The sequence below is a fragment of the Saccopteryx leptura genome, chromosome 2, assembly GCF_036850995.1.
Source record: "Saccopteryx leptura isolate mSacLep1 chromosome 2, mSacLep1_pri_phased_curated, whole genome shotgun sequence".
Classification (NCBI taxonomy): domain Eukaryota; kingdom Metazoa; phylum Chordata; class Mammalia; order Chiroptera; family Emballonuridae; genus Saccopteryx; species Saccopteryx leptura.
This window is the reverse complement of record NC_089504.1, coordinates 161,418,459-161,439,679: the sequence shown is the minus strand read 5'-3', so window position 1 is coordinate 161,439,679 and position 21,221 is coordinate 161,418,459. Positions and strand designations below refer to the sequence as shown.

At 34.3% G+C, this 21,221-nt stretch overlaps 1 protein-coding gene across 4 annotated transcripts in view; it reads right to left on the bottom strand.

The window, feature by feature from the left end:
• LOC136395066 (cyclin-dependent kinase 8) overlaps positions 1-21,221 on the bottom strand; it is a 164,413-nt gene that overhangs the window by 55,443 nt on the left and 87,749 nt on the right. For 3 of the 4 annotated variants that reach the window (XM_066369178.1, XM_066369176.1, XM_066369177.1), the window contains exons 2-4: positions 19,982-20,057; positions 4,298-4,408; positions 447-587 (exon numbers count right to left, since the gene is read on the bottom strand). In XM_066369178.1, the coding sequence (XP_066225275.1) occupies positions 447-587; positions 4,298-4,408; positions 19,982-20,057 (328 nt within the window). Of the gene's footprint in view, positions 1-446; positions 588-4,297; positions 4,409-19,981; positions 20,058-21,221 lie in introns of those variants that run through there. The other variant, XM_066369179.1, reaches the window with a different exon arrangement.

Here is a 21,221-nt window from a genome sequence, read left to right as displayed (position 1 = left end):
ATTTTTAAAGGCTTAGCGCCCATAAGACTGCTACTAATATAGTAGATTAACATCTCTTCTAACATGTAACCCAGCATGCAGTAGGTTCTCAAAGTTTTATATCTTCAAGTCATTCTTAAATATGTCAATTTTAGAGTTTGCCCAGCATCCAATAGTCAATGTAAAGCAAGCAAATGCTTTATTTAACAGACTTAAGAAAAACAAAAGCTTATGAAAACAGATGTGCCCTCTTTTGCCTCTTCAGGAGATGACAGCTAGTGTATGTCAGAGAAGCAGGACACATTACATAAAGAGGTCAAGGCAAGGCCGTGTTTGGAAACTGTAGCCCTCCCACTTCCTCCATAAGGTTTACAGGCCTATGCAGCACCAATATCTAGACACAACTAGAAAATAATCCAAATATAAACGCATCTTTCTAACTTAAACCTAACTACATATCAACTTACCAAATCCCTGTGCAACACCCAGTTAGCATGCAGGTAGTGAATCCCATCTAGGATCTGATATAATAGTGACTTCACCATTCCCCGAGGTAACTGAACTGGCTTCTTGTTTGCTTTAGAAGCTCTGTGAAACTTGATTATATGCTGAAAAAAAGAAAAATATCACCAGATTCTTTAAAGGGGGGGGAGATAAATAGATATATAGTAATTTGCAAACAGAAAAAGAAACACTTAGGGATTCCCAAAGATATTTATTGAAAATATAATTTCACATTCTGCTGAATAACAAGTAACTTATAAACTTCCTAATAACTGGAACTAAAATTTCATTTCCTAAGCATATGATAGTGTCTAACAAAATAAAAGATTACAAAAGAGAAGCAGAAAATGTGATTTTATTTTTAAAAGTAAAATTAAAAAGTATTTTTAGAGCACTTAACCTTGTTTATCTGGCAGAAAATTTTCCAGAATAGAATCTTTCTTTTTCCATTGTGATTAAATGAAAAGACATAGAATAAATTTCAATAGATACGCTGACTGGCTGATAGAGCATAGATGTGGGATCTATTTATGATTTGTGGGTTATAAAAAAAGCAAATAGGGGAATATTTCAGTAAAATTTACAAAAGCACAAAGAAATAACATGTAAATGACTAGCTTGCACAGGAAATATTTCAAAATATGGAAGATTCAGATTTTTTTTAAAAAGGCCTTGTACCATCCATCAAAGCTTTCTAGGTATTGTGTTAGTGGACATCTAGGAAAACACAATACCACTTTATAAACAGAAAAATCACTTCAACAGAAATAAGATACAATGTTTTAATCTCTCTTGACAGGTTTCTTCATGTTAATTAAAGCACCTGGAAACTGCAAGAAATCCTAGAAGTCAGCGGCAGTCAACTCTGCAGGGTGTGCCGCTGTGCAGTGCCTGGCATCAGAGATGCACAAGAGCAGACCTGGGACTGGTATTTGTGAGCGGACATTAAGCGCACCTTTGAAATTAGTAAATATAATTAAAACAAGAGTGAGATAGGTAATACTACAGGCTAACATTTGTACTTCCTATTTTCTTATGATATAGAAAACAGACCATGGATAAGGAATAGCTAATGGTTAATAAATTCAAGTATTCTGCTTTCCAAAGAAAAAATATACAGCAAAGACTAACTGGGGGAAGATAAAATGTATCAGTCAGAGCATATGCAGTATGATTCATCTATATTTTATTAGCAGCATTACATTATTTTAATTTTCTTCTCAGTCATTGTTTTTAAAGTAGAAGTAGGCAAAGGAAATAATGTTTTGTCACTTAAGAAAGGATGTGGCAATCAAGTCTGTTCACCTTAACAAGTTAGTGGCTCTCAGAGCTTAACAAAAACAATAAAATACATCATCTTGAAAAACTTAAAACCTGCCAGCGTGAAAATGAAAGAAACACATATGGAGGAGAGAGAAGATAATAAGTAGGTTTTAGCAAATTGAATTATCATTTGGTTTTCATTAAAATGAATATTAGAAGTTCTTATCTGGCTTAAATAAGTATTAATAAGATGATAATGCCAATGTTGAGTATCTATACACATCTGGCAACACTACGTGCAGTGTAATTTGTGAAAGTATAATTATTATACCTACATTTAAAATAAAATATTATGTACTGGCATTGTAGAAATTACATTGAATACTATTATCTCCTGTGCTCAACTATGTTTTACTACAAATTGTGTTTATAAACCAGCCTTGAAATTTTCTCATAAGTTGGGATTATATTATTTGATTTCATATTAGTCTTAACTATGTTGAATGTTCAATTCAATATTGGCCACATGATTTAATAAAATTTTATTAAAAGAATCAGTTTGATTTGATTAATTTCTTTCAAAAGAACAAGCTAACAATGAAAGAAAAAATACTTATAACCAGCATGAACCTTGGACAATGTTTCATAAGACAGAGAAAACTTCATGTGTCTCTTTCCTGTTCAAAATAATTCTTTCTGGGTAACTTATATAGACAATTTGAATAACATCACATTTATTCAAGAAAATTGAAACCTACAATTGGAGTAAAACTACTTCTTAAAAATCTGAAAGCATATGAAACCCAGATAAAGCTTCAATTTCTGAAATCTGTTAAAGTTCAAATTATGTAAATGAGACTGATTCTGGAAATTAGCAAGAGTTTGAAACTGTTTTACTATTTTTGAAGGTAAATTTACTTTAAAGAATTTTACTGGAATTTGTGCTAGTTTTATTTCAAAATTTTGTATTTACTAACTACAGCTGAATGAAAAATGTAAATTATTTTGCAGATTTTGAAATTGAGCCAGGATATTATAATTCCTTATATATCAGTATATATGCAGAATGGGGCAAAAGTAGGTTTACAGTTGTGAGTACAAGGAATACTGAGTTTATTCTTGTATTATTATTTATTAATTAATGTATTATTTTTCATATAAACAATTGTAAAGCCACTTTTACCACACCTTGCATTTTCTTTTTTATCTCAATAAATGTATAACCAACCACAATAAATTTAGCAAATAGAGACCAGTATGCAACACACAGTGAGTGTTTAAAGGCCTTACTACTTCTAAATATCTGAAAAAATATAGTTCACAATAGTGAAGTAGTTGTTAGTGAATTAATATAAGATAGCGTTTTATTTACTTGTTTTTTAAACTGTAATCTGTGTTAAGATGATCTTTACACATAACTGATCAGATATAAGTTTTGTGTGTTTGCTTCAAAATTATGTTCACTATTCTGTTATAGATTTCCATTATATACATATCAGAAAGCCTTATCCCAATATGGCATTTTAGATTTTTTAAAAATATAACTTATATTTAACAAAGGAGTCAATTTTTAGTTACTGAAGACTTTTATAAATAACAATTTAAAAAACAATCATTTTAGTCAATGTAAAGTACTGAGGCAGTTATTTGTATTTCAGCTATTTAGAGAAAACATTTAAATTATTAGTTTATAATAATTTTTATCAATATAGCATCATTTTTTCAGTATATTAGCTAAACTGATACACTGTAATTACTTGACTTTAAGAATCTTCAGATATTTGGAGTCTGGGTATCTAAAAATATTCTCTCTATATCAGACAAATACAAAAAAACTAAGAACCAAAACAGAATCTACTTTAATGATGATCTAATTTTGTAGTAGAGCTCTCTGCTCGTCCTACACAAGAATATGCCCAATTCAAATAATATTGAATTTCTGCTGACTAATAATAGTTTGCTGCATTTGTACAGTGTACTTAGTTTATAAAGCTTTCTGAATACAAAATTACTCTTCAGAAAATTTCTGTGAAAAGGCAAGGAAAGCATTACATTTTACTGATGGGGGAAAAACTACAGTTTCACAGACATTGAGAGACTGGCCTACTGTCGTATGACAAATAACAGAACCATTAGAGCTCAGTCTAGCCTTCGAAATATAACATATTTATCTCCCTATCTGAGGAGACTGCCTTCTCATTTTATATTCCTTCACACTACAGAACAAAATAAAATATGCTGCTTTTAAATTTTATAGCAAATTATTATAGTTAAATTTTAAATCAAAATAAAACACAACAATATTAAATAGCTGTTTGTACTCTTCAGATTGTTTTCTGTAATATGTTACAAAGGTCAAACTAGTCTGATCAAAAAGTAATATAAAGCAAAATACTCTTGCCTTGGTAATTCATAAACCACATTCTATGAGGTTACTTTTATTTTAAAATGTAAATCTCAAAGTAAGATTAGCTCCTAAAATTGTTTCTAGTCACACTTACTATCGCTTGCTGAAACTAGTGGCTCTATGTCTACCAGCAATTCATCTTACCCAGAGATCGTGTTCAGCATAGTCAAACAGAAGCCATACTTTCCTATCAGCATGAGACAGAAACACCTTTTGAAGAGAGATGACATTTGGATGCTTAAGCTCTCGAAGTAACTGCGAAAACAAAGGAACCCCATTAAAAATTTTTGCTATAGAAATGTTTGTAAAAAACCACACCATTTGTAATTCAAAGGCAAAACAAACCAAATTGTAAACTCCTAATATCTAATAATTTTCAATCATAAAAATCTAGTAAGTCCCTACACAATTTTGAGATGTCTATACAGATACTTTAGTGATAAATGAGAAAAAACCTGTGGGGAAAAGATACTGAAAAAATATTAGAATAAATCTTGTTATTGTTTAGTTAGTTTTAAATTTTGTTTTGCTTTAATATTTTATTGTGGTAAAATATATATAATATAAAAATTATCATTTGAACAATTAAGTGTACAACTCATTAGTATTAAGTATACTTACAATGTTGTACAACCATCCCCACTATCCATTATAGAACTTTTTCATTTCCTAAACAGAAACTTGATACCCATTAAACAATAACTCCATTTATTTTCCTTTGTCCTTCAGCCATTGGTAAACTTTATTCTACTCTGTTTCTATAAACTTGCCTATTCTAGGCACCTCATACAAGTAGAATTATATCTGTTCTTTTGTGCCTGGCTTAGTTCATTTAGCATAATGTCTTTAAGGTTTATTCATGTTGTAGCATGTGTCAGAATTTCATTCTTTTTTATGGTTGAATACATTCCTATGTATGCATACACCACATTCTGCTTATCCATTCATCTTCTGATGAACACGAACTGTTTCTATGTTTTGGCTACTGTGAATAATGCTGCTGTGAACATTGGTATACAAGTACCTGAGTCACCTGCTTTCAATTCTTTAGGTATACCTAGAAGTGAAACTGCTGAAACATAGGATAATTTTATATTTAACTTTTTGAGAAAACACCACACTGGTTTTCCTAACAGCTGTACCATGCCACGTTATCCACATTCTCACTACACTTTTTTTTTTAACAGCTGTATCCTAATTGGTATGAAGTGGTATCTCCTTGTGGTTTTGATTTGTATTTTCCTAATGGCTAATGATGATGTTCAGCACTTTTTCATGTGCTTATTGGTCACTTGTATATCTCATTTGGAAAAATGTCTCTTCAAGTCTTTTGCCCATTTATGAACAAATTTTTTGTTGTTGAGTTGTATGTAATTCTTTATATAGATATTAATCCCTTGGAAGATAAATGATTTACAAGTATTTCCTCCCATACTACTAGTTGTCTATGTTTTGACATCACAAAACAACTGACCTTAAAACAAATCTTTAGCTTGTAATTCTTTTAAAAACAAATTAATTGCAACATTAGAAAACACAACATTTATCAACACTGAATGTCAAATAAGAATTAAGATCTCTAACTTTGTGAAGTATAGCAGCTTTTTCAGGCATTTAAATTATATAGTAAAGTTCATTAACATTTTGTAAATTTTTTCTTAAAATAATACAGAACTTACACAGACAGAAGCATTCAACTAGAACACATTTTCATGAGTTTAGCCTTTTTCTTCTCTAGAAAAATATAAAGTCTTTTATCTCCTTATTTTATACTCATTTAATAACCAAAGTGGTCCTAATAATACCTCAGTTAAAAAGTACTCCCCTCTTATGAGGCAAAAACACAAACACCAATAATGACAAGAAAAAACTTCTCCTGAAGCTTGATATATTTTTTACCAGTTAAAACTAACTTACATAGTTTCTTCCAAATATATTCCAAATACATGACAGCCATGTAAGAATGTGGTCTTAGAACTTACAACTTCAGTAGTGCCTTTTATAAGAACATTGCCAAAAAAACAAGAATCAATATAAATTCTAAAATGAATTCAAAAACAATTTATTCTCTCGAAAGTGACAATTATCTTATTCAGGAACATGATTAAGTCCAAGTTATCTATTTCTGCTTTTAGAATATAATTTCTAACTTACAAGACTTTAAAAATTACATACAAATCCTCAGAAACCTCAAGGCCAGTCTCTAAAAGTAACCATACCCTAATTAATAAACAAGGCAAAGAATGTAATAGGAAAAACCTAGAATTCAGGGTTATCCAGGATCATCCCATTGGCTGGAAGAGCTAGCCGTAGTGCTAAATTCTCAGTTTTCTCCAGTGGGTCACTGTTTTCTCTGGTACCTCACAGCTGGAACGCATTTCTTGGCCAGGCAGCCAAGAATGGACTTGAAATAAAGTCCATTCTGCAAACTGGCAGGGTAGATAGAAATCAACAAATTCCAAAGCTTTGGCAAAAGTTCTCTCCAATTATTAGAAAACTATATAAAAAGCTATTGTTAGATATCTCCTCAAATTTCACCTACAAGATGAGGTTTAGCATCTGTATTTAAAAAATAAAGGAAAAGCAGCAACCATTTTATTAAGCTTTTCCTGGCCACCAAGTAAGGTGTTAAGCATATGAATGTACATTATCTAAATCATTAATTACCCTATGGAATATGTATTTGTATTACAGTAGTAATCCCTTATATGTGGTTTCACTTACCCACAGTCATTTGTGGTCTAAAAATATTAAATGGAAGATTCCAGAATTAAACAATCCAAAAGTTTAAATTGCATGGTTGTTTTTTCCATTTGCTTTTCTTTGGGGGGGGGGGGGGGCAGAAAGAGAAAGGAGAAAGACAGGAACACTGAGCTGCTCCCATATATACCCTGACCAGGGAATCAAACCAGCAACCTCTGTGCTCCAGGACAATAACCAACCGAGCTATTCAGCCAGGGTTTAAATTAAGTGCCATTCTAAGTAACATGACAAAAGCTCACACCATTCAGGCCAGGATGTGAATCATCCCTCTTGTACAATGTATCCACACTATATACACTACCCACCCCTCAGTCACTTAGTAACCATCTCAGTTATCAGTTCCACTATCATGGTATCACCATGCCTTTGTCAAGTAACCTCATTTTACTAAAAAATTATTGCCCCAAAGCCACTTGCATAATTTTATAGTATATTCTCATAATTATTCTATTTTACTATTAGTTACTGTTGTTAATCTCCCACTGTACCTAATTCATAAATATTTTATCACAGGTAGGTATGCACAGGAAAAAACAGCACAATTGAGCCTTGAACAACATGGGTGTGAACTTTGTGGGTCTACTTATACGTAAGATTACTTTTTAAATTTTTATTTACTGATTTAGAGGTGAGAGAGAGAGAGAGAGAGAGAGAGAGAGAGAGAAAGAGAGAGAGAGAGAGAAAGGGGGAGAGGAGAGGGAAGCATCAACTTATAGTATCTGTACCTTGACGGGTTTGGGTTTCGAATTGGCGTACCCAGTGTTCTAGGTCCATGCTTTATCCACTCTGCCACCACAGGTCAGGATATAGGTGGATTTTTTTTTAATGAATACTATAAATGTATTTTCTCTTTCTTATGATTTTCTTAACATTTTGTGTTCTCTAGCTTAGTTTATTATAAGAATACATATATAATACATACAACATATAAAAATATGTATTGCGGCCCTGGCCAGTTGGCTCAGCGGTAGAGCATCGGCCTGGTGTGCGGGGGACCCGGGTTCGATTCCTGGCCAGGGCACATAGGAGAAGCGCCCATTTGCTTCTCCACCGCCCCCCCTCCTTCCTCTCTGTCTCTCTCTTCCCCTCTCGGGCCCTGGGGATGGCTCCTTGGCCTTTGCCCCAGGCACTAGAGTGGCTCTGGTCGCGGCAGAGCGAAGCCCTGGAGGGGCAGAGCATTGCCCCCTGGTGGGCAGAACGTCGCCTGTGGTGGGCATGCCGGGTGGATCCCAGTCGGGCGCATGCGGGAGTCTGTTTGACTGTCTCTCCCTGTTTCCAGCTTCAGCAGTAAAAAAATTAAAAAAAAAAAAATATGTATTGCCCTGGCCAGTTTGTTCAGTGGTAGAACATCAGCCTAGTGTGGATATCCAGGTTTGATTCCCAGTCAGGGCACACAGGAGAAGTACCAATCTGCTTCTCCACCTCTCCCCTTCTCACTTCTCTCTCTCTTTCTCTCTCTCCTCTACTCCAGCAGCCATAGATAGATTGAAGTGAGTTGGCCCAGGGTGCTGGGGATGGCTCCATGGCCTCCGCCTCAGCTGCTAAGAAGGGCTCAGTTGCTGAGCAATGGAGAAACGCCCTAGATGGGCAGAATATCACCCCCTACTGGGCTTTGCGAGGTGGATCCCAGTCAGGATGCATGCAGGAGTCTGTCTCTGCCTTCCCTCCACTCACTGAATAAAACAAACAAAAAAAAATAGCTATTAATCAATTGTTCATGTTACTGTTAAGGATTCTTCTGGTCAATAGTAGGCTATCAGTTAAGTTTTTGGAGAGCCTAAAGTTATACTTGGACCTGACCAGGTGGTGGTGCAGTAAATGAAGCATCAACCTGGTTGCTGAGGACTCAGGTTCAAACCTCCGAGGTTGCTAGCTTGAGCGCAAGCTCATCTGGCTTGAGCTCAGGGTCGCTGGCTTGAGTGTGGGACCATAGACATGACCCCATAGTCGCTGGCTTGAACCCAAAGGATCATTGGCTTGGCTGGAGACCCCTCCCGCTGTCAAGGCACTTATGAGAAACAATCAATGAACAACTGAAGTGCTGCAACTACGAGCTAAGCTGATGCTTCTCATCTCTCTCCCTCCGTATGTCTGTATCTCTCTCCAGGGAGAGCGGGAGTTTCGGTACCCATAACCTCCATGTTGTTTAAGGGTCAACTATATAGTATATAGGGTTCAGTACTATCTGTGCTTTCAGTGGGGAAACATAGCCCCTACAGATAAAGGGGTATCACTGTACTTCTATTTTACAAATAAGGAAATAGTGGTATATGGGGATTAAATAATTTGCTTAAGATCACATTCCTACGTAATGGTTAGAGTCAGGACTTGAATGCTTAAAAATTAACTTTTAGGAGATACCAAGATGGCAGCGGAGTAGGCAGATGCACAGACAACCAGCTCACACCACCAAACTGGATTAAAAATAATTTAGGAACAATCACCGTGAAAAACCAACTTCGGACTAAAAGAACAGGTCTCAAAAACCAAGGAGCAAAGAAGAAGCCACACCGAGCCTGGTAGGGAGCAATGGGGCGTGGTGGGGGCTTCCTTGCTTCCAGGAGTGAAGGGGGGGTGGTGGTGAGGCTGAGAGCCCAGAAGGGCTCTCATTACAAGGAGAAGAACAGAAAATATCGCTCACGGCCACTTGCCTGGGGACCTGGAAATGAGGTGTGCTGAAAGGGCTGGCTTGTCTTCCAAAAGGAAAGTGGGAAGAGAGAGAGATGGTCAGGGGCAGAGGAATGCATGGGATGACCTGAGAAGCTGACTCATCCAGTGTGAAGGTGGCCATAGCTGGGGGAGGGGTTGATTCCTCCACACAGCACAAGCCTAAAGTGGTTCCTGGTAACCACCTCCAGAAAGCTCTCCAGCTCCAAGCTCAAAAAGACACAGCTGAAAACAGAAAGTGGGGAGGAGAAGCAGTAACTCAGGTCTCCATGGAGATTTGAGATACACCTCCCCCTACTGAAGCTGAGAAAGTACTCCGCCCCTAGACAATAGTTGGCAGAGTCTCAGAGGTTATGACCACCTGGACCACTGCATTCCTGGATACACTCTCAAATAAGCCCCCTGCTGAAATCAGTAAACAAGATTACCAGGGAGTGAAGAAAACTGAGAACAAATAAACAAATCAAGACTTCAAAGGGGCTCTACTAGGCAAGGAGACCACAACTGGAAAACAGAAAAAAATGGGAAGGCAGAAAAGCATAAGTCATATGCTTCAATAAGATAAATAGTCAGAAAAAGTCCTGGATGAAACAGAAGTAATCAAATAACCGAATGCAGAGTATAAAATAATGATTGTTAGGATGCTTAAGCATCTCAAAGCTACAATAGATGGACTTAATGAACACTTCAATAAAGATATTGTAAGCATCAAAAAGGACATGGAAATCATAAAGAAGAACCAGAAAGAAATGACAAACACAGTATCAGAAATGAAGACTACAATAGAAGGAATTAAAAGCAGGCTGGATGAAGCAGAGGATCGAACCAGCACCTTAGAGGACAAGATAAGCGAAAGCACGGAAGAAGAAAAGCAAAAAGAAAAGAGAATTAAAAAGTCTGAGGAAACTCTAAGAGAGCTCTGTGACAACATGAAGAGAAACAATAACTGCATAATAGAGGTTCCTGAAGGAGAAGAGAAAGAACAAGGACTAGAGAAGCTCTTTCAAGAAATTTTAGCTAAAAATTTCCCTAAATTGATACAGGAAAGAGTCACACAAGTTCAAGAAGCAGAAAGAACCCAATTAAAAAAGAACCCCAAGAGACCCAAACCGAGGTATATCATAATCAAAATACCAAAGCTAAGAGATAAGGAAAGAATATTGAAAGCTGTAAGAGAAAAACAGCCAATCATCTACAAAGGAACACCCATAAGGATGACATCCGACTGCTTAACAGAAACACTTGAGGCCAGAAGAAATTGGCAAGAAATATTCAAAGTACTGCAGAATAAGAACCTACAACCAAGACTTCTTTATCCAGCAAGACTATCACTTAAAATTGAAGGCGAAATAAAAAATTTCCCAGACCAAAAAAAAAAAGCTGAAGGAATTCATAACAACTAAACCAATGCTGCAAGAAATGTCAAGGGGCCTGTTGTAGACAGAACAAAGCAGGGGGGATATACACATACATACACACACACACACACACAGTAAAAAGATGAATATAGATTTAAAGAAAAGAAGTGGCAATCAACAACTACATATCAATTAGAACCTTAAATGTATATGGATTAAATGCTCCAATCTAAAGATATAAAATAGCTGAATGGGTAAGAAAACAGGACCCGTACATATGCTGTCTACAGAAAACCCACCTCAAAACAAAAGATACATATACACTTAAAGTAAAAGGATGGAAAAAAATATTTCATGCAAATGGAAATGAAAAAAAGGCTGAAGTAGCAATACTTATATCTGAAAAATAGACTTTAAAACAAAGACTATAGTAAGGGATAAAGAAGGTCATTTCATAATAATAAAGGGAGCAATCCAACAGAAAGAGATAAACATTATAAATATCTATGCACCTAATATAGAAGCACCTAAGTATATAAAGCAGATTTTGATGGACATAAAGGGAAAGATCAACAGCAATACTATAATAGTAGGGGATTTCAATACCCCACTAACATCAATGGATAGATCCGGGGTCCCAAAACTACAGCCTCTTGGCTGCATGCGGCCCCCTGAGGCCATTTATCCGGCCCTCGCCGCACTTCCAGAAGTGGTGGTCAGTGAGAGGAGCATAGTTCCCATTGAAATACTGGTCAGGTTGTTGATTTAAATTTACTTGTTCTTTATTTTAAATATTGTATTTGTTCCCGTTTTGTTTTTTTACTCTAAAATAAGATACGTGAAGTGTGCATAGGGATTTGTTCATAGTGTTTTTTATAGTCTAGCCCTTCAATGGTCTGAGGGACAGTGAACTGGACCCCTGTGTAAAAAGTTTGGGGACCCCTGGGATAGATCCTGAAGAAAGAAAATTAACAGAGAAACAGCAGAATTAAGGGACACACTAGATCAACTGGATTTAACAGATATCTTCAGAACCTTTCACCTAAAGCAGCAGAATATACATTCTTTTCAACTGTACATGGTACATTCTCTAGGATAGACCACATGTTAGGGCACAAAAGTGGTCTCAAAAAATTTAAGAAGATTGAAAGTGTATCAAGCATCTTCTCTGACCACAATGGTATGAAACTAGAAAACAATTACAATAGAAAAACTAAAAAACACTCAAACATTTGGAAACTAAACAGTATGTTATTAAATAACAAATGGATCAACCATAAGATCAAGGAAGAAATAAAAAATTTCCTTGAAACAAATGAAAATCAGTATACAACAACTCAAAATCTGTGGGACACGGCAAAAGCAGTCCTGAGAGGGAAGTTCATAGCATTAGAGGCAAACCTAAGAAGACAGAAAAAGCTCAAATAAACAACTTAAACCTGCAACTAAAAGAACTAGAAAAAGAACAGCAAGTAAAGCCTAGAGGAAGTAGAAGGAAGGAAATAATAAAGATTAGAGCAGAAATAAATTACATAGAGACTAAAAAAGCAATACAGAGGATCAACAAAACCAAGAGCTGGTTCTTTGAAAAAGTAAACAAGATCGATGAACCCTTGGCCAGGCTCACCAAGAAAAACAGAGAAAGAACTCAAATAAATAAAATTAGAAATGAGGGTGGAGAAGTAACATTGGACACAACAGAAATACAAAGGATTGTAAGAAAATACTATGAATAACTAAGTGTATGTCAAAAAATTAGACAACTTAGGTGAAATGAACAAATTCCTTGAAAAATATAATCTTTCAAAAATCAATCTGGAAGAATCAGAAAACCTAAATAGACCGATTACAACAAATGAGATCGAAACAGTTATCAAAAACTCCCAACAAAGAAAAGTCCTGGGCCTGATGGTGGCTTCACAGGCGAATTCTACCAAACATTCAAAGAAGAACTAACTCCTATCCTTCTCAAGCTATTTCAAAAAATTCAAGAGGAAGAAAGACTTCCAAGCTCCTTTTATGAGGCGAGAGTAATTCTGATTCCAAAACCAGGCAAAGACAATACAAAGAAAGAATACCATAGGCCAATGTCCCTGATGAATTTAGATGCTAAACTCCTCAACAAAATATTAGCAAACTGAGTCCAGCAATACATGAAAAAAATTATACACCATGATCAAGTGGGATTTATTCTGGGGAGGCAAGACTGGTACAATATTCACAAATCAATCAATGTGATTCATCACATAAACAAAAGGAAGGACAAAAACTACATGATAATATCAATAGATGCAGAAAAAGCATTGGATAAAATCCAGCACCCATTTAAGATCAAAACTCTCAGCAAAGTGGGAATACAGGGAACATACCTCAACATGATAAAGGCCATCTATAACAGGCCCACAGCCACCATCATACTCAATGGGAAAAAGTTAAAAGCAATCCCTTTATGATCAAGAACAAGGCAGGGGTGCCCCCTTTCACCACTCTTATTCGATATAGTTTTGGAAGTCCTAGCCACAGCAATCAGACAAGAATAGAAAATAAAAGGCATCCATATTGGAAAAGAAGAAGTAAAATTATCATTATTTGCTGATGATATGATACTGTACATAGAAAACCCTAAAGTCTCAGTCAAAAAACTACTGGACCAGATAAAGGAATTCAGCAAGGTGGCAGGATACAAAATTAATACTCAGAAATCAGAGGCATTTTTATACACCAACAATGAACTGTCAGAAAGAGAAATTAAGGAAACAATCCCCTTCACTATTGCAACAAAAAATATAAAATACCTAGGAGTAAATTTAACCAAGGAAGTTAAAGACTTGTACTCGGAAAATTATAAAACATTGACAAAAGAAATCAAGGAAGATACAAACAAGTGGAGCATATACCATGTTCATGGATAGGAAGAATAAACATTAAAATGTCTATATTCCCGAAAGCAATTTATAAATTAAATGCAATTGCTATGAAAAAAACAAGGACATACTTCAAAGATATAGAACAAATATTCCAAAAGTGACTTATTATGTCCCAAGAAGTGTTCTAAGCCCCTCCCTATAATCCTATGAGATACTATTATTATTCCTACTTTATAAATGTGGAAACTAAAACTGGAAAATTAAGTAACTTGCTCTGTGTCCTTCAAGATAGTTAAGAAAAAAGCCAGAATAAAATCTCAGGTAACCCAGTGAGGGTCTTAGTCACTATATGCAATACTATGAAGCTGGTGCTCTGACACTTTGGGAGCGTTCCACAGTTTTCCTGAGGAATAGAACTCCAGCATTTCATCACCCATATAGAGCCCACAGAGTGGAAACACCTATTTCTTAACATTTTGTAAATTATTTTCTGTCCCTTAGAAGATTTTATGTTAAAATATTTTAAAAAGATGTTTGAATAAATTTATGCAGTGGTTTCCATCACAGAAACCATGTAAGTTTTTTTTCTAATTCTATGGAAAGTAAAATCTTATAATTTCCTAAATATTAATATCACTGATAAAAACATAAAATTTTCAATACATTATTTATAATACACTTAGTTCATTCTGATTGAGCCATAAAAATATACTTAATCTGACCTTCTAAAGTACAAATAAAAAACATTAATAATATTTAAAACTGTATCTTGTCAATAAATACCACTGACAGTGATAAGAAACACAGGTTATGAAAATTTATAATAGTCTCAAAATGACATTGATTTCTAATATTACAAGTTTTAGAACAAAATAAAAATAGTAAGTTCTGAATTTATGCTATGAGAGTTGAGTTATAATTACTATAAAAGCATAATTATTATTCCAAATTTTAATTAAATTTTTTTAAAAGTTTTTCTTCAATAGAATTCCTGCAAATTGATTTTAAAAACTGAGGTGCTCAGGTTAAAGTAATGTGAGCCTTAAAACCAGGTTCTGGAACTTGACTGCTGCTCCCCCAGCTTCCCTACCCCAACTACAAGTCAGCCTGTTGGAACAGGGAGGGTCCACTAAAGCACAGTCTGTAAACCAGTATGCTAAAGAATTCCAGCTCACAGGAAATTCAGAAACACAAAACAAACCACTTACAACACAGTCAGGATGAAGATATGCAATGCTTTTAATTTTAACTCTTTCTCTCTTCCTTTTACAATTACTTTCTGAGCAAAGACTATGTGTCACACCTGGTAAAGAAGTGTGTTGCAGTGTTGTGGGGGTATAAACAGCAAATAGAAAATAAGTAAACAAATACAAAGAAACCCCTTATAATTTATAGTAAGTGTTACAAAAAGAATTAATTAGGTACAGAGCATAGGAGAATAATGGAGGTAAGTGATGGGGAAATAGGACTTCTCAAAGGAAGAAAAAAGGTCTGTCTGATAAATCTTGGCAGAATAGATGGGATTTTTTTCTTTTTAATTTTTTAATGTGGAAATTTTAAATTTTTTCAAAAATATATAAAATAAAATCATATAACAAATCCCTATATACCATTATCCATACAACCAATATACCATTTTATCTGTATTTAGATCATTTCCTTCCATCTTAAATTGGATTATTTTGAAGTAAATCCCCAATATCATATGATTTCACCTAAAAATATTTCAGTATGCATCCCTAAAACATGCCCAGGGTCTCTTTTCTCTGACCACAATGAAAATAAATTAATAATTAACAACAGTGAACTATCTAGAAAGCATCACATATTTAAAAATTAAACAGTAAATTCTTTTTTTTTTTTTTTTTTTGGTGTGAGACAAAGGATCGAACTGGCAATCTCTGCACTTCAGAACGATGTTCCAACCAACTGAGCTATCCGGCCAGGACAGCAGTGTATTTCTAAATAACCCATCAATAAAAGTTTATAAAAATCACAGAAAATTAAAAATATTTTGTACCGCCTGCCCAGGTGGTGGCGCAGTGGATAGAGTGTCGGACTGGGATGTGGAAGAACCCAGGTTCAAGACCCCGAGGTCGCCAGCTTGAGCGCAGGCTCATCTAGCTTGAGCAAAGAGCTCACCAGCTTGGACCCAAGGTCGCTGGCTCCAGCAGGGGGTTACTCGGTCTGCTGAAGGCCCGTGGTCAAGGCACATGTGAGAAAGCAATCAATGAACAACTAAGAAGTCGCAACGCGCAACGAGAAACTGATGATTGATGCTTCTCATCTCTCTCCATTCCTGTCTGTCTGTCCCTGTCTATCTCTGCCTCTGTAAAAAAAAAATATATATATATATATATATATATTTTGTACTAATAATTAAAATATAACAAAAATTGTAGAATATAAGTATTGTAGAAACAGCTTAAAGAAAAATTTATAGTTTTCATTGCTTATATTAGTTTAAAAATCAATGACATAAGGTTCTACCTTAAGAAAATAAAAAAGGAGTTAAGCCAAAAATAAGAAAAAGAAATAATAAAGAGCAAAAACCAATGATATAAATAGAAAACACAAATTACCAAATCTCCAATGAAATAGGGACATCACTACAGAAGCTATAGGTATGAAAAGATAATAAATGCCTGTAATACACAACTTTATGCTAATAAATTTAACAACTTAAATGAAATAGACAAATTACATAGAAATACAACTTATCAAACACAAGATGAACATAGAATCTGAGGAGCTCTTTCTCTATTAAGAAAATAATACTGGTTGGTGAATAATACCAAACACTTGAAGAATAACTGCCAATCATATAGAAACTCTATCAGAAAATAGAGGATAAAAAAGTGCTGCCTAACTTGTTTCATGAGGACAGTATAATATTGAAAACAAAGACAAAGACATTACAAGAATGATAGACTAGCATCCTTCAAACTCATAGACCTGGAACTCCTTAACAACAGGAAAAGCACTTGATAAAATTAAATATAAAAAATTTGTGAAAAAATAGAAGGCAACACCATAAACCTCACTAACGGCATCTATAAAAAAATTATAGATAGCATTTTATTCAATGGTGAAACACTGAAAACAGTCGCCCCCAAGATTGGGAACAAGTCACAGAGGTCTGCTCTCACTGCTATTCAATGTTATATGATAGGCCCTAGCCACTGCAATTAAAAAAAAAAGAAAAAAAACTACTAAAAGCATAAAGATGAAGTAAAGCTATTTTCTTCATAGATGACATAATTATATATGTAGAAAATCCCAAGATAACACCAAAAACCTACCAGTGAATTCAGATATGCAATATACATAAATATATATACAATGCTATTAAAAAATCTATTTCTGAGTACAAAAGCAAACAAATGGAAAATTTAAAATTTTAAATAATTGCATGTACAACAGCGTCAGAAAATATGAAATACTTAGGAATGAATTTAACAAAAGGTGTACAAAACCTCTATACTAAAACTATGAAAAATTGAGAGAAATGAAAAAAAAAGCCTTAAAAATTCTAAGTGTCTTTCCAGATTCATGGCTTGGAATTTTCAATATTATTGTCAGCTCTCTGACTTGATCCAATTCATAATCCCAGCAAGAATTTTTTAGAATTAGAAATTGACTAGCTGATTAAATTTTTCTATAATAATGCAAAGGTCAAACACTACTAAAACAGAAGAAAAAAGCTGGTGGCTTTTTTAGCCTTATTTCAAATGGCCTTATTTATACGGCCTTATTTCAAGTCTTGCTATAATGCTAGAGTAATCTGGTATTGGCATAAGGATAGACAAAGAAATTAATGGAACAACTCAAAGCCCAGAAATGGTTGCACATTTACAAAGGAGCCAAAGGAATTCGACAGGAAACAATCTTTTCAAAAAACAATTGTACATTCATATGGAATGAGAAAAGAAGAGTCTCAAATACTACATCATACCACAAACAAAATTTAATCATAGTTAGAAAATAAAGCTAAAACTATAGAAGTTTTTAGAAGAAAACAGAGAGAAATACCTTTACAATAAGTGGGTCGATAAAAGATTTCTTCAGCCAGATACAGAAAACAATAGTCATAAAAGAGAAAATAATTTGTAAATCAGACTTCATCAAAATAAAAATTTCTGTTCACCTTAGGTTGAGGAACCACAATACAGGACATTAAAATAAGCTTTCCGCCTGACCAGGTGGTGGCACAGTGGATAGAGCGTCGGAATGGGATGCGGAGAACTCAGGATCAAAATCCCGAGGTCGCCAGCTTGAGCGCAGGCTCATCTGGTTTGAGCAAGGCTCACCAGCTTGAGCCCAAGGTCGCTGGCCTGAGCAAGGGGTCACTCACTCTGCTGTAGTCCCCCTCCCCCAGTCAAGACACATATAAGAAAGCAATTAATGAACAACTAAGGTGCCACAACAAAGAATTGATGCTTCTCATCTCTCTCCCTTCCTGTCTGTCTGTCCCCCTTTTTGTCTCTCACACACAAAAATAAGTTTTCATATTCCTTTTTGTGTTTAAACTGAATTTACAGTTATCAAAAAGATAAGAATGTCTGTTTCTGAAATCAATGGAGTTTTGTTCGTTTTAAAAAATTTTGGTTAAAATATAATAAACAGAGAAAAACATTAAAACATGAATGCAGTTTTCACATATTAAACCCATATAACCAAATTCAGAGTTTATAAAACAGAACATTACTAGCATTCTGAAAATTACCTTGTCTCCCCTTCCTGCCACTCACTGTCCTCTCCAAAAGTAATCACTAACATGACTTCTAACATCACTACCATAGTTCAATGGATTTTCATTCTTTTTAAAACTGACTATAATATATAGAATAGTAGATGTTGAAAAACTGACAGTTAATGTACAAATATTTTGCCTCAGGATTCAAAAGTATAAAAAATTTATCAGTGAAATAATACACAATTTCCAACCTGGTATACCTTTGGTTAAGAATACCCTCCATCCCACCCCTATTCCTTCCTCATATTGGTAATTATTACACGTCCTTCAAAACCTGGAAACTTCCTTGACTCTATAGTTTAGACTAGAGGTATACCCTTTTCCCATTCTCTACACTTCTGTCGTAGTCCTGGGCACAGTTATTATTATAAGATTTATCAGTCTCTTTTCTCACCAGCTTGAAAAAACTTATGGTCTGGGACTCTGACTTGTCTTGTTTATTTCTACCTTCTCTAGTTTCTGTCAACACGATACATAATAAATAACTGTTAAACCCTCTATGGAGCCTGACCTGTGATGGCGCAGAGGATAAAGCGTCAACGTGTAATGCTGAGGTCACAGGTTCAAAACCCTGCACTGGTCTGGTCAAGGTACATGTGGGAGTTGATGCTTCCTGGAGTTGATGCTTCCTGCTCCTCTCCCCTTTCTCTCTCCCTCTCCCTCTCTCTCCCCCCCAAAAATGAATAAATAAATAAATAAAATTAAAATAAATAAATAAATAAGAAATTAAAAAACCCTCCATGGAATAGAATCTTTTAAATGTGTGAATTATTTAAATTAATGAGTAAAATCATTTAAATTAAAGCCAGAAAAGACTAATTTGGACCCATAGTTTTATAACACTAAATAGTAAAGTAAAATCTCATGGGACAAATACTCGGTTTAATTGTATGAATAATTATTTAGTAATGGATTAAAAGAATATTTTCCTTTGAATTCAAAATGACATTCTAATACCATATAAAAAAAAGCTATGCTTTCAAAAGAAAAAGGCATATATTTTTACATAGACAGATAAATGAAAATCAAATAATACAATCCCATTTTAAGTTCATGTAAGTAAAATCTCATTAAAATAGAAATAGTAATTTTATATGAATATACCACTTTTATTACAACAGATGAAATAATAAGAACCAAACCCTTAACTATTTAGTGACATTTATTGGAAAAATATAAATTTATATATACAGTTGAGATAGACTTAATTCTAAAAAAATGAACTATATAGAAATTTTTGTTAGATTTACATGCCACCTTTAGTTCTTTTTAAAAAATGCATTTTTATAGACAGTTGATATAAAAATACTTATTAACTTGCAATTAATGTGTATATGTGATAAACACAATTCAGAAACCTTTATAATTGACCCTCTAAGTCAGTTGATAATAATTATGATAAAAGAGTTCCACTTACTGCTATTTCTCTACATGCCGACATAGAGATTCCGGTTCCTTCTATTTGTTTTAAAGCATAGTCTTTATCATCTTTCCTGTAAAAACAAAGTTAGTTTAATACACAGATAAATCTAAATTTATGTGCACTTTTAATAAAATAAAAATATATAAATCACATATTTAGTATATGACACCTCTCACATATATTCAGAGTGTCACATAGGAAATAATTTTTAGATTATCTAATTCAATCCCATTATTTAATTAGGAAAATTAAATTCAAAGGAATAAAAAGATTTGTTCAAGGCTCCAGAGTTATTAGTGGAAGACAGTGACTTCTGGTAATAGGTTCTTTCAGCTCTAATATGTATACACTTCCTATCTATGAACAATATAAACACATAAAATAAAAAATTTGCTTTCTAAAACTCATTCACATGTTAGTGGGTCAAAAAAAAAAAGAAATGAATGCATTGTTAAATTACAAAATGGTTACAATTTAAAACATAGTACAGTCCCCACATCCCCAAATACCTTCAAAGAGATTCACTAAATGTGTTTATTAAACACTATGTATACAGAACTGTAGTAGGTTAAAGGGACACAACAGAATTCCTTCTTTTAAACTTTCTGTGTCTATTGAACTAGACAAATAACTAATCTACCATAATAAAAATGGTAAGTACTATGATAGAGCAAGTACAATTCACAGAGACTGTGAAAACAGTGTGAAGGAATACGAAGTGAGAGAAAAGCATTTGGGAAAAAACAGATAGAATAAACAATTGGAGATGAGGCTAGGAATATAATTAGGAACCAGACATCAAGTCTTTTTACTCTAAGAACAACAGAAAGTAACTCATTAAAGATTTTTAACAAGAGAATATTAATTATATCACATTCGGGAAAGTATCTATAACTGTCTTTTGAATGCTCGGAGATAAATAAGAACAAGAGGCAGAGATACCAATTTAATAAATTGTGTTAATTATGTTAAACTTACTCAGGTGAGAAGGATGGTGGCTACTACACAGTAGTTGTTTCTCAAGAGAAGATAGGACAGATGTGAAGTAAAATCAATAGCACTAGGTGACTGAATACTGGAGACAAGGAAGAAGGAGGAGTCAAAGATAATGATCTCTGCCTTTGCAACAGGTTACTGACAATGTTATGTGCTGGAGTAAGAAACATAGCAGGAGTAAAAGATGTGAGGGAACAGGAAGATGATCGTTCCATTGTGTGTAGGTTCAGTTTGGGTA